Source organism: Marmota marmota, unplaced genomic scaffold (assembly GCF_001458135.2).
Source record: "Marmota marmota marmota unplaced genomic scaffold, marMar, whole genome shotgun sequence".
NCBI classification, from domain to species: Eukaryota; Metazoa; Chordata; class Mammalia; order Rodentia; family Sciuridae; genus Marmota; species Marmota marmota.
The window spans coordinates 466,321-483,655 of record NW_025999872.1 but is presented as its reverse complement, the minus strand read 5'-3'; the positions used below and the strand labels follow the sequence as shown (position 1 = coordinate 483,655).

Below are 17,335 nucleotides of genomic sequence, written 5' to 3'. Positions count from 1 at the left end.
GTATCAAAAAAATAAAATAATAAGAGTCCAATTGACTGGTTGTCTTATTACTTATAAATTAGATCAACAAAGAGGTAAGTAGTTTTAAGAAATACTCAGATATTGAAAATTCTAACAGTTCATCTAGACATTATTCATTTTATTCTGACATGGAACACTTCACATACTGATTGAATAATTTTTGGCTTATAAACACTGTAATCATGAACAGTAAGTATAAAGGTTCAGGCTGAAGATGTGTTTCAGTGGGGCAGTGCTTGCCTATGATGCACAGAAGTAAAAGTAAAGGAGGTTTCTCACCTTATTCTTTTCACCTTCTCAGATCATATTTAGAAAGACTTAGCTGCCTGCTACATAGTAATCAAGGTAAATAGCTACACTTAATAAAGCAATACATTTTCTTGTTATTTTTAGTATGCCAGCACTACAGATAAAACTGTAAAGCTATAACAAAAACAGGAAATAGCAATGTAATTTTTAAGTACACACCACAAGAGAATTCTTTCCAACAATTCAACGACCTAAAGTGGACAGAAAAATGATAAAAGAACTACCTGCAGTGGCAAAAAGCTATCTTGGCCTGGGGATGTGGCTCAAGTGGTAGCGCGCCCACCTAGCATGCGTGAGGCACTGGGTTCGATTCTCAGCACCACGTAAAAATAAAATAAAGATATGTGTCCACCTAAAACTAAAAAATAAATATAAAAAAAAAAAGCTATCTAAGCCCCACTTAATATTCAGGATTTGGTACTTCTGATTCCTCTTAACTGACAAATGTCTATTCAGTAATTTTAATGACATTCTGGACTTTCACAATAATGCTGAATATGAAACCACCATTAATTAGTCTGGGCTTTGTACATTAGAGCAACATAACATCCTACTGAGATAACATCAAATACTAACATCTAATACTTCTTCCCATTTTTTTTTTTTTTTTGGTGGTGCTGGGGATTAAACTCAGGGCCTTGTGCAGATGAGGCAAACACTCTACCAACTGAGCTATATCTCCAGTCTGCCCCCCATTAAATTTTATATGAAAACTCCAAGCTGCACTCAGTGGCATGCACAGGCCTGTAATCCCAGAGACTGGGAAGGCTGAGGCAGAAGGACAGCAAGTTCAAAGCCAGACTCAGCAATTTAGCAAGGCCCTAAGCAATATAGCAAGACCCTGTCTCTAAATAAAATATAAAAATGGGGCTGGAGATGTGGTTCAGTGGCTCAGTGGCCAAATGACCCTGGGTTTAATCCCTGGTACCACAAAACAAAAACAAACAAACAAAAAACTCTAAGGCGAACAATTCTTTAATTTTCCCCACTTCTCATCCACAACTTAACACTGTAGCTTAAACTTCCTCCAAATGTATCCTATCTAGTCTTTGGGGATAATTTCAAATATTTTCATCGCAAGCATTTAAAGAAATGAACAGACTAAACTGCAGACCCTTAATTAAGATATTTCACCCTCTGCACAGAGTTGGTGAGTTTCCTAAAGTTTTTGTCTTACCCTCTTACAATTTCATCTTTTGAGTGAAAATGAAGAAAATCACCAAATGAGATGTACACTGAGCCGTGAGTGATCCCAGGTCAGCCTGATTCTCTGCCAGAAAAGGCCAGATAAGATTTACTCTTCTTCTTGTTGTATACGTTTCTTTCTCTTATCCTCTCAATCAATCTTCCTCTACATGATTATACTATTGTAATTCGTCAGTAGTTACAATACTTCACTTTCAAAGGAATGCCTTCCCCACTTGGTGACTACTCTCTAAAGATACTTGGACACTTTACATTTCTCAATTCCATGACCAACTATAAACCTCGATCACCAGAGGAGGTAAAGTTCCTAGGAGACCACAAGACCCCAAAGGATTTTCAAGTCTCTCAGATCTTCGTCCCAATCTCAAACCACATAGACATCTAAGGGTTCCCACAAACAATGAGCTACAAAAGTCCAGACTAAACCGAAAGAAGAGGAAGTATCCGAACAATACTCAAACTCAACACAGGACCGAAAACCCAGAGTCTCCTCTATCATCCCAGTCGGCTACCCCCACTGCCTTAGTTTAATCAAGGTCTTAAACTCGAGAAATGGCCCCTCATCGGTCATTTCTCCGCTCGACCGATGGGAAACGATCCACGAAAGTGGCAGGAAGAAAAAGCTCGCTCCGGCCGGTGGGAGCCGTGATGTTTTTTCTACCGAATGGAAGGAGGCAAGCCAAGGGTGTGTAAAGAATGGAAAACTGAGTGATCAGGGGGGAGGGGGGAGGGGGGAATTAGGGCGCCAGAGCTAATCCCCCGCCGTGGCGCTCGGTGGGAAGGGGCAGCAGGCGTGTTCCCTGGAGAGCTAGGCAAGCCGGGCGGCGCTGGCTTTCGGGTCAAGAGAAGGGTCGTGAGGGCTGGCAGCCCGGCCGGTGGTGGGTGGCGCCAGGCAAGGGAGGAGGCTCAGAGAGGAGCGAACGAACGTTTCAACGTAGGAGTGCGGGGCTGGCCTTTCTCGTTGCCCAAGCCCCCCGAACTCATACCTCAAACCTGCTCTTGGTCACTCCGTTCACGTCTCTCCTCATGGGGCCGGCGGGTGCGGCCCGGGCCGGGCGCTGCGGCGTGCGGAGTGCAAACACAGGGGCCCAGGGCAGGCCCGAGAGTTCCGGGACCGGGAGCCGGCAGCGAAGGGGAAAAGCAGGGGGTGTACGACGGGCAGCAGAAACTTCTAGGCTACTGCGGGGCCTCCGCCACCTCCCGCGGCTCCAGCGGCCGCGACGACTGCTCGTCTGTAGCTTGCCTCTCTCCTCAGCCTCAACTTCAACCCAAAACAAAAACACTCCCCACCTGCCAGCAACGCCGCTCCTCATTGGGCAGAGCCGCCCGGGCCATGGAACGCCGGGGGAGGGGGAGGAGCGCGCGGCGACGGTGCGAGACCACCCCTCCCCCNGCACACCGCACCGGAGCCCCCTTTTGGCCCAGAACCCTTCTCCTCCCCTCAGAGGGCAAACAGGCACGCACCTACCCACACAGAACCAGAGCTTTTGGCCTAGTCCTCTCAAACCCTAGGCTTGTCACTAACTCTCCTGTACCCGGGGTTGGCTCACACATCATTTCTGACCACCCAACTCCCATCCTCTATCACTCACTGTCGCCTTGAACCCAAAGTGCAGGAGGCGGTCCCTGCTTGGAGCCATTTTCCTCCTCTTTTTGGATGTCTCTAGATTGGGGCAGTAATGCCGTGGCCGCCGCCGCCGCCGTCGTCGCCGCTGCCGTAGTTGCTGCTGCCGCTGCCGCCGCCGCCGCCTCCCCCGCCCCAGTGGATTGCATTACGGGGTGCTGCAGGGAGGCCTGGGGGTCCGCTGCGGGGCGGGTGCCTCCCAGTGCATGGCTCGAAAAGGCTGGGCCTAATTGCGCTCAGGGGGAGGCCGAGTGCCCCGTTCTGCTGCGGGGGTGGCCCCGAGGCCACACCTCAGGCCTGAGGGTCAGAGGGTGCAGGGCTAGAGCTGGGCTACCATTCCTCCGGCAGGGGGAGGGGCGCGCATCAATGGGGTAGGGGCGGACGAGGCAAAAATGCCTTTGGCTTCCCCGCCCCTCCGGAGCTGCTGGCGCCCAATGGGCTTTAGTGGCTGTCCGCTCTCCAATCAGGGCACTGGTTGGTGAGAACCTGAGACTGACGCAACTTTGGCGGGAGAAACAAGCGTGTGAGAGCGAGTAGGCGGGGGCATTTGCCCAGTAGAAACTGACTTTGGTCACTCTTGGGCGACTTGTGTAGAAGTTGGTCCATGTCATCATACCTCTATATTTTAACAACTAGGGACTTCTAGGTGCTGGAATTTGTGACTGATTCCCGTGAACTGAGGCTCAATTAAAAGTTGAGTTGCCCCTTCAAAAGAAACTAAAGAATAATATCCCAAACATGAAATATTATAAACTGTATGAAACCCCAGCAGTCCTTGCAGAAGCAGCAGTACTGCTTACATTTGTTATGCTCCCAAAGCAGTTATGTTTGTCTTCACACCCCTTTTAATTAGTGGTTTTAGTGACTGTCAGGCTTGTTATGAATCTCAAAGAAATGAACATTAAGAGCATCAAGCACTGCACATCGTTAAGGATAAGCATATTTTAGCTGGCTTCTTACCCAATTCTTAAAGCACTTTAATAACCTTTCCTTTATATCCTAATAAGCAAGGAACCCTAGCTTCAGAAAACTTTCTCAGGTCCACAAACCAAGATCTACATGTTCTATTTCCTCTCTGGTCCCAGATACTTTCAATGTTTCTACTTCACTTCCACCAGTGTAATAAAACAGCCTTTAAATTTAGTCACATCTAAGAGCTATTTTCTCCCACATGACTGATCCATGTGGTAACAACTGCAAAAGGCAGAAAAACTGACACCCAGAGACAAAAAAAAAAAATCTTGTCTGAGATGTCCATGCCTGTGGACCTAGGTAGGGAACTTTGGGAAGACATTACTTTTTTGACTTGTTTCAATATTTTTGTTGAGAAGGTGAACTGAAGATTATACAAAAAATTAAAATATTAGACATAAATAGGTGGGCTGAGGTTGTGGGCTCAGGGTAGAGCACTTGCATAGCAGGTGAGGCACTAGGTTCAATCCTCAGCACACATTAAATTAAAGGTTACAAAGTGCAAAAATTACACATAGGCATATGACTTTTTATCAAAGAATTTTATTTGCATGTAAATAAACAGGTTTTTTGTAACGTTTTAGGGAGGAAAATCCCACAAATTGTGTCTACTTTCAAAAAATGAAAAACCCCAAAGTATTTACAGAACGGCCATACACACAGAAAATCAAATTTGAAAGATTTCCTTTAAAAAAGGCCCTCCCCACTGCTCCTGATGTACATTTTTTAACTCAAAATTTAAAACTCAGCACTTACAGTTGAGCATCTTTCCCAACATAATTTCTAATATATTAAATACTTTCTGCCCCCTCCAGAAACAAACTCCAGGATAGAAATAAATGGGGGGCAGAATAGAAATGAGGAAAATTTCTGAAAACAAGATTGCTTAAGGATTGTGAATGCTTCCTATACTGACATCTGCTTTAAGTGACTCAACTGTGGATACTGTATGACTCATTGGCTCCCTGAAAGACTTTCTTCTGAAAATTCATGATATTGCTGCCCTAGATTTTCAGACCTAGGCCTGAAAAAGGAAAATTCTTTTCAAGAGTCACCAACCTCAAGCCTGGTTTTGGCAAATTATATCCTGCTTGCTCTCCCCACCCCTTCAAAAAATACTTGTTTTAAGACACTGGATTTTAATTTGAAATCTTCATGTACATCAGAGCAGATTTTGACCAAGAACCCCCAACATGAAGCCAAAAGACAGAAGAGGAATCAGGTCAAACTGAGAATACGTAAGACACCAGCAGCAGAAGAAAGGTAGAAGTTGACTTCATGTCCTTGTCTTTTGAAACAGGAGAATGAGTACACCTAGACGGGAGGGAGGTGTCCCAGGCTTGGTTTATTCTGCCTCTTCTCCTCCACCCTGTGGAGAAATGCAGTGTTCCCTGGTTCTCAGGCAGGGTGAAGCAGTTTAGCCCCGGCTCCCTGTTAAGCAAGTTCAGATGCTGGGTCAGTGTGTGGGGTGTGCCCATCAACAATTCAGGGGCTTATCCTTCATCCAGATCCTAACTCGGGATTCTTTGATCTGGGATGAAGACAGAAAGAGAGAAAAAGCTTCCCAGTTTACTCATTTTGATATTTGTTGGCTCTGCTTGGGGAGCTGAGCCCCTGATACTATGCAGTACATTCCCCACAAGATTTTCCCCACCCAAAACAAACTTAAAAACCATGTAACTTTTTACTTTTCCTGCAGAAACCAACGGGATAGGATTCAAAACTAGGTGACAAACTTTTGAGAAATCCAACCTGTTGTATGTCTGAGAGGCTGCTACTGTATCAGCATCACAAGATAAAGCACTCTGGTATCACCTTGCCCATGTCCTTCTTAGTGTCACCCAAGACATTTGACTCTGATATGGTAACCGATAACTTTTCTTGTTCCACTTTGCAATGTTTCATTTCCTACTTCTTATTACGTTGGGACTTGTACAAAAGTGGCAGAGTTGTTGAGAGCTGATGACCAGTAAAGGGAGAACACTAGAGGAAATGAGACACAGTCAGGAAAGAAAGCCAAAACAGATTTTCCAATTCTATGCTAAATCCAACCTGCAGAAAGAGCTGAATATAGAAATCTTCTTCCGTATCTGATGAAGTCACTCCACTTATGACACACAAACGCACATGAATCACCTGGCTTTTTTTTTTTTCTTTTAAATCCAGAAGTGTTGTGCTGGGGATTATGCCTGCCCCGCTGATACAGATCCTGAATGGAATCATCAGGAATGGCACAGTGCAAGGTGTCAAAATCAAAGTAAGGCCGCAGAATTTTGAGAGAACCCTCCAAATACTGAGAACTTCTGTTGTACTCAAAATGGTCTCCTGGATTTCTATATTTGTGAGAAGGGCTTCTTATTGATGTCCCCCAGAATCCAGATTCAGACCTGTTTCTCCAAAAAGGTCCAATTGTGTTGCTACATAGTAGCAAGGGTTTATCTTCATGCTCACCTAGCATTCCAGGCCCCCATTACTTCAAGTGAGCTTGAAATTGTTTTAAGTGAACTATGGCTGCAAAATTTTCACTGTCTTATCTCAGGGAGCATACAGTGGAGTGGTTAAAGTCTGAACTCCTCCTTGTGATGAAGAGAAACAAAGAGCCCAGCTCTTAGGAATGGCATCAGTTCTCCTGCAAACAAAATGCTGGAATGCGGACTTTTGGCACATTGTGGAAACAGGAGAACTATTAATTCCATAATGATTTTCATGCCAGTGGGTCAGGAAGGCTATCCCACATTATACCTTACTGCATCTGAAAACATGTTTACATCCCCAAAAGCCACCCTAAGTTTATTTTTTTTTTTTTAAGGAAAAAGATAAATCATTACTTCCATAGGGAGATAACTCCTAATATTCCTATGATGTCTGAACCCTATGAAAAACCTCCTAAAATGAAAATGTCATTTTGGTTTTTCTACTTAACTCCAAAGACAGGCTCTTTCTTATTAAGTCTGCTTGAGCTTAATGGTAAAGTATCAGCAAAGCTACAAGCTCTCTACCATGAAATAAGCCTTCCTCTTTCACCTCCCATCATTTTGAACCCTGAACCTCATAGATTTAGAAAGAAACACTGTATAAAAACAAAGGGTTAAAATATTACAAATAAATAGCTAAAATCATCTTCCCTCTCCCAATCACTCCTAAGAAACAGACACCAAACATTGCTTAAGTGTCCAAAATGACCCAAGTCCTTCATTTGCCCATGCCTCAAATGGACAACTACTCAAAAGTGAACAACCTTCATGCAAATGCATCAAGGAATGTATTGCTTTTTCATTTTCTGCCCAGCCCTTCAAATTCATGCACTAAAGTGAGTTTAAAACATGGCCTAAAAATGGAAAAAGGGAGAAAAAATATATATGAATATTTCCCAAAAAACTGTTTTCCCACCCTTCCATCTCCTTACATCCCTCCCTCCCCCTCCCTTTTGTAAGCACATATTTTTAACATTTTCTTTCTGGTAAAAGAATAAGGAATTCTTGATAACCAGAATCAAAACCCTGTGGTCTCTTTAGTTGGGTCTGGATATACCTTTCTGAATTTACCCAGCTTGATGTCAAAGCTATGACTTTTAGGATTCTTAAGTCAGACCTGACTGACTCACCCCTTGTGTTGGTTTACATAAAAACTTATCATTAGTTTCTTCTCTGGCTACATTTGTTTAGAAACCTAGGTTCCTAATTGCCAATCAGAGCCACATCCATTAGATCATCATCTTCCTCCCCAATCATAAAGTCAGGGCTGAGCCTTGAGGGCCTATCTGCAGATAAGATTGTGTTACTTGTCATAGACAAGGACTGGTCTGAAGAGATAGGTGATTTAGACCAACTCTCTGGCTTGATGCTATGAGATTTTTTCTTGTCTCTGTCTCTGTCTTTGTCCCTGTCACGGTCTCTATCTTTGTCTTTTACTTTCTTTTTTTCCTTTTTGTGCTTCTTATGCTTCTCCGTGCTATATTCTGGAAGTGGTCGGATACCATCATCTGAGCTAGGGCTGTTCTGGTAAGATTTCTCTGCTATGGAGGAGCCTGACTCACTTTCACTGTCCAGATTTTGGGGAGTATATGCTGGTGACTTACTATGGCTGGGAGAACCACGTTCATGCTTTGGAGTGGAGCCACTGATCAGTGGAGAGCCATAGTTTTTAGAAGAGGCCATCTGTGGTCTGAGGCCTTCTCCACTACTTTCCCCAGGTTTCTGCAAAGTCACTTTGGCTTTAATGCTGGGGGAGCCACCATCATGCTTGCTGATAATAATTTTTGCCACACCTGTACTCCCCACATTTTTTGACTCTGAGGTCTTCTTAGAAGAATCCACTGAACCCCCAGAAGTAGAACCCTTTGATTTGTCTTTCTCACTTTTCTCACGTTTGCCCTGGAACTCTCCTCCAGACATATTATGTTTTGAAGACATGGGATGGCTAGAAGAATTTGTGCTCACCCCCATCTGACCATCCATTGGATCTTCACCCCCAGGTCCACTGGTGACTACTCCATGCTTCAATTTATCTATGACAGCTGTCAGAGATGGCTTCTTATTTCTGCTGGGAGATTTCCCTTTGGAGCTCCCATGCTGGTTCTGAGAGGACGACATGGAAGAGCCACTTGAGGAAAATGAGGAGGAAGATGCTGTACAAGAATTTGATGATGGAGGAGTTTTCTGAGATAATGAGCCTGAGGATCCTAACCCTGAAGATGACTTCATGCCAGAGCTTGAACTAGTTCCAGACATATGAGAACCACCAGAACCTGAACTGATTGGAGACTTGGCTTTAGAAGATGGAGGAGTCCCAGGAACAGGCTTCATTGGAGAAGCAAGCTTATCAGAGCCTCCAGGAGGCCTTGAGTGAGAAGGGGATATGTTTGGTTTACTTAAAGAAGGATTCATAAGTGATGATGGCTTGCCTTGAGGTTTCATCTTTGTACTGCTAGAGCCACTGCTCAGACCATGCTTGGTAATGGGAGAAGAACCTGGCTTTCCCCCAGACTGAGATGAATTTTTGGACTGACCAGATCCAGAAGACCCTTGGCTGGTATACATACTGCTACTTAACTTGGAACTTAATGAGCCTTCTGATTTACTGCTTTTCATCTTGCCTGAGGTGGAAGCAGAAGAGGAGGAAGAGGAGGAAGAAGAATGGCTATGGTGGCTTTTACTGCCTGAGGAAGACACAGAACCACTGCTGGTATACTGACTATGAGAGGAGGGCTTGCCCACCATCACTGTTCCCTTGGGAATCTGAATAGTGATTTTGGGGATGGGAGGTGTGGAAACACCTGGGGGAGTTTGAGATCTTCCTGAACTGCCTGGAGATTTGGATCCACCTGTACTGGTAGGTGGGGTAAAAGGTCGATTAGAAGAACTATGGGATGGAGACTTTCCCTCTGTGTCTGCCTTCTTCCGCTTTGGAGGCTTATCTTTGCTTTTACCATCATTAGAAGGAGTCCGGCTGCGCTTTCCTGGTTTGCTGTCTAATCCTGGGCCTGACAAACTACTATTACTAGTTCCATTGCCTTCTTTTATCCTTTTTTGAGTCTTTTCTTTCCCTAACTCCCCAGCGGTCATTAAAGGACTCTGACTACCACTGTGATGCTCCAAAAGATCTGCAGGACCCAAAGCCTTACCAGCTACTGATATAATACTGAAATCAACAGTGTCAGCTTGGCTATTGCCTTTAAATTTTGTTTCCCCATTATCACCTCCAAGCATTGGCACCCCCAAAGTACTTAGTGCCTGAGATGCAAATCCTTTAAAATCATCATTATCCCCACTTTGGCTGCTTTCATCAAAATATTCTTCTCCAAAACCACTTTGGCTTTGACTATTCAATAAATCAGGATTGAAATCTACTCCATCAGGAAAAAAATGATTGGTAGGAGAGTCACTACTGGGGCTTCCAGCAGCATCTGCAATAAGGTCAGCTGGATCAGTGTATGGATTTTCATTATTATTAGTTTGAAAGACATCAGAGTCAAAAAGGGCACTCTGAGAATGCCCAGAACTTGAAGAATCCCGAACAGGGGTGCCAATGGGTGGGCAATCATCACTAGTGCTGGGAAGCTTAGAGGCTTCTTCTGCAATGTCTGAAAGGATATCAGTTACATCTGGGCCAATGCTGTCTGAACTGGATAGTCGGACCATCCTTTGAATACTGGGTTGGGGATGAGGTACTGGTTGTGGATAAGTTGTTGGAGGAGTACTACACTGGCTTGGAGCTGGAGTAATGTGCGGTGTATCCAATGTGTCAGCTGCCATATTGACATCAAAGATAGGGTTCTGCGAGTCAACATCCATTGAAAATAGCTCCCTCTGAAAGTCATCTTCAGTCTGGTGCTTGGGTTTGTCAGGTGGTAATCTTGATGACTTCTTCTTCTTGGTCTTGTTGCTCCCCGGGCATATTTCCATCCGGGGTGAGCCAGAAGAGGAGTTCTGCCTTTCTAAAGGGCTGCTTCCATAAAGGGTTGAGAAATCCTGGGCAGGATTATCTTTAAGAAGGTTCATGAGCATCGGGTGGTTCTTGGTGTTGCCGGCCATCGAAGAGACAGGTGGCGGCGTGTGATGAGGAGGGGTCGGACTCGAGCCAATGGTAGACCCCCCGTTCCCTGTGATTTGCAACAAACTGGTAAGAATTGGGTTCTGAGACACCTTGCTGAAGTCCTCCCCATGGCCCACCGACTCATGCCGATCTTTGATGCTCATGCTCATATTAAACAAGGTGGTAATGGGACCCCCCGGAAAGGTGTTGGTTGGTGTAGTGGTACCACTCATTGGGTTGTTGCCTGTGGTCATGCCATACCCTGGGCTGCTAGCCGGGGGCAGGTTCTTTTTCACCATGTCTTCAACTGTCTCTGCAATGAGGGACAGTGCTGGGGTGTCAGCCTGAATGGTTTCAGCCTTCCTCCGAATAGCCCTCATCGTCACAGGGATGGACATACATCTGAAAAATAAGATGGAAAAAACAGATAATACTGCACTAGCTGCTGAATGAAACTCATTTTTCATTTGGAAAAACAGGCTCTAATTTTGCCCAAGACTTAGATAAGCCATCATTAGTTTGCAATAAGCAAGTTTCAGGTAAGACAAGTAAATCTGTAAGGCAATGCCAAAGCTTTGGAATATATTCACATTCTAAAAAAAAAAAAAATCTGACCCAGTAGGCAATTGTTAACCTCTTATGAAAATATACCAAAACAAACCATAAATGAGTCCAAATGATTAGATTTCATACTGAACTAAAAGGAAACTGGTAATAATAACGGAACACAGTAATAGAATACTTTCCTTTTAGGGCATTACATGTTAATTAATGTGATCTATTGTTTATTTTAGTGAACCATTAAAAAAGTCTCTTCATCTATCAAGTTGTAAACCTTATTGGCTTAGATCATTCCAAAGCTATTGTAAAAAGTGCTACAGCTGGTGTGAAATCTTGTTTATTTCAAAGTAATTCACTTTTAACTTTCCAGATAAGTATTTCAAAATATACAGTTGAAAAACATTTTGCTCTAAAACATACGTCAACAAACTTTTCCTTATTCCACCAGACAGAAATAGTATTGGTTTTGTAGGCCATAGGCGTTTTTGTCCAACTACTCTGTCATCTTAGCTTAAGAGCTGCCATAGACATGTAAAATGAACATCAGAGTTCCAATACAATTTATTTACCAAAATAGGCTGCTAGGACTGAGGTTGCGGCTCAGTGATAGAGACCTTGCCTAGCATGTGTGAGGCACTGGTTCGTTTCTCAGCACTGCATATAAATAAATACAATAAAGGTCCATTGACAACTAAAAACTATTTTTTAAAAAATGGGCTGCTAGTTTCTGCTTAAAAGTTACATATTAATGTTTCTGGGAAGATGATGACTTAAGTATATTCTCACATATTGACATTTCATGGTTTATCTTTTAAAAAGTGGCAAAACAGTATAGGTGAAAGAAAAGTGCATCTTACTTCAGCTGTCTCCCACTTTTAAGTACACTAATGCCTGACCTAAAGTTACCTACCTTATCTCCTATTACTCCACTGTGATATCAAATTAAAATAAAGAAGTTCAGATCACTTTTAAATTCAAAAAAACAGATAAGAATGAATTCAAAGGAATGACTGTGACTTTCTCCTTTATTTCCAATTCCCTCTAATACTGAAAATATACTCTTAGTTGACTTCCATGGAAAAGGGTCAGTGCTACCTTTGAACAACTTTGGCAATGAAGTCATCTGTGCAGATTAGTGCATCTGAGAGCCCCTTGTAGAGTTTACAGCTCACATGTGTTGAGTCCTGCACATCCATTACCACTGAAAGACAAAATATATGGGAGATTTTTGTGATAGATTGTTTCTGACCTTCCAAAAGATACAAGGACAAAAGTAGCTCCCCTGAGAGAGGTGTTAGCCACCCACACAACTCACCACACACCAGGGAGTCATTCACAGGGTGCTGGAAAGATACACTGAAACGGGACTCTGAGAGGGGACACACTTCAAACTGGAGGAGCCCGGGAGAATCTAAAAATCAAAAAAAAAGTTCATAAAACAACCAAACATAAGACATGAAACCAATAACAATCCTTAAATATACAGAGTAAAATTATTTTTTCCCTTTTTGGAAACTAAATTTCTCTCTTACACACACACACACACACACACACACACACACACCTTCTAGGTCATCACTCACAAATGACAGAAGGAATCAGATTCCAATAAATTCCAGTTTATTGTTGAATCTTGCCAAAACAAAAAAGTAAATATATAAATTTTCAAATTTCTAATATGAAGGTATGATACCTAATTTTTTTTAAGCACTAGTAATTGCTAGATGAGTGCTGTACCAGTGAGCTACATCTCTTTTTTTTTTTTTTAATATTTATTTCTTAGGTATAGATGGACTCAACACAATGCCTTTATTTTCATGTGGTGCTGAGGATCGAACCCGGGTCCCGCCGGTGCTAGGCAAGCACTCTACCGCTGAGCCACAATCCCAGCCCCTGAGCTACATCTCTTAAGTTGTACTTCCTAAACAAAATATTCTGGCAACACAGGCACAAAGATCACATACTTGCTCCATTACTCCCCAGTGTAAACTCATTTTTAGTACCCTGAAGCTATGTGGAGAATTCTCCTAAGATTCAAACACATGAAATGTTCTGTGTCATTACTCCCAACTCTTGAAATTCTCTCTTTTTTTTTTTTTTTGGTACTGGGGATTTAACCCAGGGCACTTTACCACTGAACTACAGCCCACGCCCTTTTTTTATTTTAAAACAGAGTCTCAGGCTGGGGTTGTGGCTCAGCAGTAGAGCTCTCCCCTGGGACGTGTGAGACCCTGGGTCCAATCCTCAGCACCATATAAAAAGAAATGAATAAAATAAAGGCATTGTGTCCACCGAAAATTAAAAAATATTTAAAAATTCTCTATCTTAAAAAAAAAAAAAGAGTCCCATTAAGTTGCTTAGAGGCCTAAGTTAGTTGTAGAAGCTGGACTTGAATTTGTGATTCTCTTGTCTTGGTCTCTTGAGTCACTGGGATTACAGGTGTGTGCCACCACACCCAGCAATTTACTGATTTCTAAAGCAATTTTTATTTGCATGAATAATATCTTCTGTTTTACCCTCCCTGTTTCTTCTTGCCTACCATGTATACTGATACACTTTTACAGAAATGCTTTATGCCCAAGGTAAAAAACTAATCAGCTAGAGAAGTCAAAATTTATATCAAAACATTTAATAACTAACTGTTTGAAAACCAACAGAAATCTAGAATCCTGGAAAAAGGGGCACAGATCTCCCTTTCAAGCTATATGATAGCTGAGTATGGTAGCACATGCCTATAATCTCAGCAACCCAGGAGGCTGAGGCAGGAGGATCTCAAGTTCAAAGCCAGTCTCAGCATTTTAGCAAGGCCTTAAGCAACTTAGCGAGATCTTCTCTCAAACACTAAAAATGGCTGGGGGTGTGGCTCAGTGGTTAATTGCTTCTAGGTTCACTCCCCAATATCAAAAAATAAAATAAAATATGATATTATGATTTGCAGTTCTCCAAAGAATGGGGAGAAAATATACTAAAAGCCTAGACCAGGAAAGCACTGTCCTAACAACCTAAAATTTAGATATCAATAAATTGTTTCTCACTACAACAAGGTACCTGCCACAAGCACAGGCTTTAAAATACCCAATTAATTACTAGGTTTAGAAAAAGTTAAGTTCATGGAAAAAAAACAAACAAACAGTGGTTTGAAATACCAATTTGAACAGATTAGTCTCATCAAAATCATTTGTAGTAATTAAAGTAGATTCCCAATTCTTCCCATTGAGGTTTAATTCAATTCATCTGGGTGTGAAAACCAAACAAAGGAATTTTTATGTTAGCTTTAAAAGCTCCACATTGTTTTGATCAGCCACCAAATTCAAGAACTATGGGAATAGTTAGTTCCCATCTTCCAGTAAGTATATCAAAAGGAAAGGCGGTACCTTCTTTCAAAATAGTTCTTTTGACACAGCTTCCAATTAGGGTGTTATAGGCCACCTGGTGTCTGATTATATTCAGGATAAGAGGAACTCGACCAGGGTGCTGAAAGGTGATTTTGTTAACAAGTGTTCCCTGTAGACTTCTGCCATCGGGAAGAGGAGCATCCTTGTTGAGGAAATAACAGTGTTGCTGACCTGGAAGAGCCTGGCAAAAAGAACAAAGTAAATGAATACTATTTACTAATCCATTGTATTCTGACACAAACTACCCTAGAAAAAGTCTATTGCTCAAAAAGCTCAGCAAAGTCTTAGAAAGTAATAGAACTCCACAGTATATTCTCTGACTAGCAGATATGATAAATGTTAATCAGTTGCTCATCTGGCTGAAAGATTAAGGATTCCTTCTTAGGAAAACTCTGTGCTGGTGCAATCCTAACTTAGCTAACATAAAAATTCCTCAGAAATTTGTACTAAAGAGGTTTCTTTTTTTTTTTTTTTTTGAGAGAGAGAGAATTTTATAATATTTTATTTTTAGTTATCAGTGGACACAACATCTTTGTATGTGGTGCTGAGGATCGAACCGGGCCGCACGCATGCCAGGCAAGCGCACTATCTCTTGAGCCACATCCCCAGCCCTGTACTAAAGAGGTTTCTAAACCATAAGTGCAATATCTCTTGTGGCTTTTTCTTTCTTTTCTGTTTTTTTCCTTTGGTTAGGGGTGGTGGGATTGAACACAGGGCCTAGTGCCTGCTGGGCAAGTACTCTACCACTCAGACATATCCCCAGGCCTTTTCCCAAAAATTTCATTTTGAGACAGTGCTCCTAAATTGCCCAAGCTAGCCTCAAATTTGTGATCCTCCTGTATCAGCCTCCCAAGTAGTTGAATTACAGGAGTGCACCACTGTACCCAGCTCAAAATCTGTATTTTTAATAAAACATTCTTTATAATTACAATGCACCCAGAATTTGTGAACTACTGATAGTCTAGACTGTCATCAAACATTCAAAAAAATTTAAGCCCAGATGAGGTTTTGCAACATTTCATAATTGATTCATCCCAATACTTTGTTCTTTAATGTACTTAAAGGACTTTTCCAATTATAAACTTATGGTGCATGAAACAATAAGAATTTTTAACATCTAGCTGTAAACTTGTAAAAGGCAGGATACCATTAAAAGATTTTCATCTCTTTGAAGAATGTCAACAAAGAAATATTCACTGCTGTTTCCCAACTTGGAGGCTCATGGCCTTTTTCTTTAGTATGTATCAGAGATTTTTGTAATTTCTTGTCTGAGTGAGGAAACAGGTCATGACCAAGCCATCTAAATGAAGGTGTCAGACCCCACAATGCTATAAAGAAGATTCTGATCTTGGGTCTAAACATAAGTTACAACATTCGAGCTCCACAGGGCCTTACTTACAGCATAAAATCGCATGTTGTGATTTAAAGGAATGGGGTCAGGATCCTTTGACAGCTCAAATTGAGTGATCAGTTCATATAGGGGTACGTAAGTTGGCTGAGTCTCAAATAATGGAATTCCTAGGGGAAAAAAGATTAATATAATGATCACATTAAGATCAAAATGTTCAGAGCTCAATTTTCACTTCATGATTTTTTTTTTTTTGGTCCCAGGGATTGAACTCAGGGGAACTTGATCACTAAGCCACATCCCCAGCATTATTTTGTATTTTATTTAGAGACAGGGTCTCACTAAGTTGCTTAACAACTCACTTTTGCCAACGATACTTTTGAACTCTCAATAATCCTGCCTCAGCCTCCAGAGCCACTGGGATTACAGGCATGTACCACCGCACCCAGCTCCCTTCATGATTTTTACATTCACCCCTTTATTTAAAAAATACTTACTAAGCATTTATAAAACACCATTAATATATATACCCCTGGTTACTTCTTTCAGGTCTACAAGACTATAAGCAATCCAGGGTAATCTGAATTTGAATTTTCTTGCTCACATCTATACCAAGTATTACCTCCTGTTGCTCAAAATATACCAGCAGTTTGGTAAAGACTTTAAATAAAGAAAAAAACCAAAAAACTCACCTGTGCAGTTTTGCAGTTTCTGAACAAATGTTCTAGATACTGGGATTGGTTGGGGAAATTTCAAGAAGAAACAAGCAGGAAGATCAACACTGTTGGCACTGGTGATGGAGGAGAAGGAAGGGGTCCTTCAAAAAAAAGGGTAGGAGGAAGAGTTGGATTTTTTTTTTCTTAAATTCTAATTAATTACTTATTTATTTTTGGTGCTGAAGATTGAATCCAGGGGCACTTAACCATTGAGCTATATTTCCAGTCTTTTTTTATTTTGATTTATTTTTTTTTTAAGAGAGAGAGAGTGAGAGAGAGAATTTTTTAATATTCATTTTTTTTTAGTTTTCAGCAGACACAACATCTTTATTTGTATGTGGTGCTGAGGATCGAACCCAGGCCGCATGCATGCCAGGCAAGCGCGCTACCGCTTGAGCCACATCCCCAGTCCCGAAGAGTTGGATTTTGATTTGGTATGAAAATGAAAACTCCAACATCTATTGTTAGACATGTATCACAGACAAGTATTTACAGGGTCTGTCAAAGGTCATTCTTTGAATTTCCTTCTAACAGTTCCTAAACATAATCTGTTAATGCTTTCAAACATTTATCCGGGACTAGACTTAATGATACAGCATGTATTCAACACAGGCAAGGAGCTGAGTTCAACACACAACATCAAAACTCA

At 41.9% G+C, this 17,335-nt stretch overlaps 2 protein-coding genes across 12 annotated transcripts in view; both read right to left on the bottom strand.

Moving 5' to 3' along the window:
- Fbxl20 (F-box and leucine rich repeat protein 20) overlaps positions 1–3,523 on the bottom strand; it is a 102,568-nt gene extending 99,045 nt beyond the window's left edge. For 2 of the 8 annotated variants that reach the window (XM_015506680.2, XM_048785283.1), the window contains exon 1: positions 2,523–2,864. In XM_015506680.2, the coding sequence (XP_015362166.2) occupies positions 2,523–2,849 (327 nt within the window). In that variant the 5' untranslated portion in view covers positions 2,850–2,864. Of the gene's footprint in view, positions 1–2,522; positions 2,879–3,128 lie in introns of those variants that run through there. The other 6 variants (XM_048785307.1, XM_048785301.1, XM_048785321.1 and 3 more) reach the window with 6 other exon arrangements.
- Positions 3,524–4,655: 1,132 nt separating this feature from the next.
- The window catches only part of Med1 (mediator complex subunit 1), a 37,142-nt gene continuing 24,462 nt past the window's right edge, over positions 4,656–17,335 (bottom strand). For 2 of the 4 annotated variants that reach the window (XM_015506652.2, XM_048785261.1), the window contains 6 exons: positions 16,663–16,787; positions 16,022–16,140; positions 14,602–14,803; positions 12,543–12,638; positions 12,323–12,428; positions 6,945–11,068 (listed from right to left, as the gene is read on the bottom strand). In XM_015506652.2, the coding sequence (XP_015362138.1) occupies positions 7,810–11,068; positions 12,323–12,428; positions 12,543–12,638; positions 14,602–14,803; positions 16,022–16,140; positions 16,663–16,787 (3,907 nt within the window). In that variant the 3' untranslated portion in view covers positions 6,945–7,809. Of the gene's footprint in view, positions 5,564–6,944; positions 11,069–12,322; positions 12,429–12,542; positions 12,639–14,601; positions 14,804–16,021; positions 16,141–16,662; positions 16,788–17,335 lie in introns of those variants that run through there. The other 2 variants (XM_048785269.1, XM_015506654.2) reach the window with 2 other exon arrangements.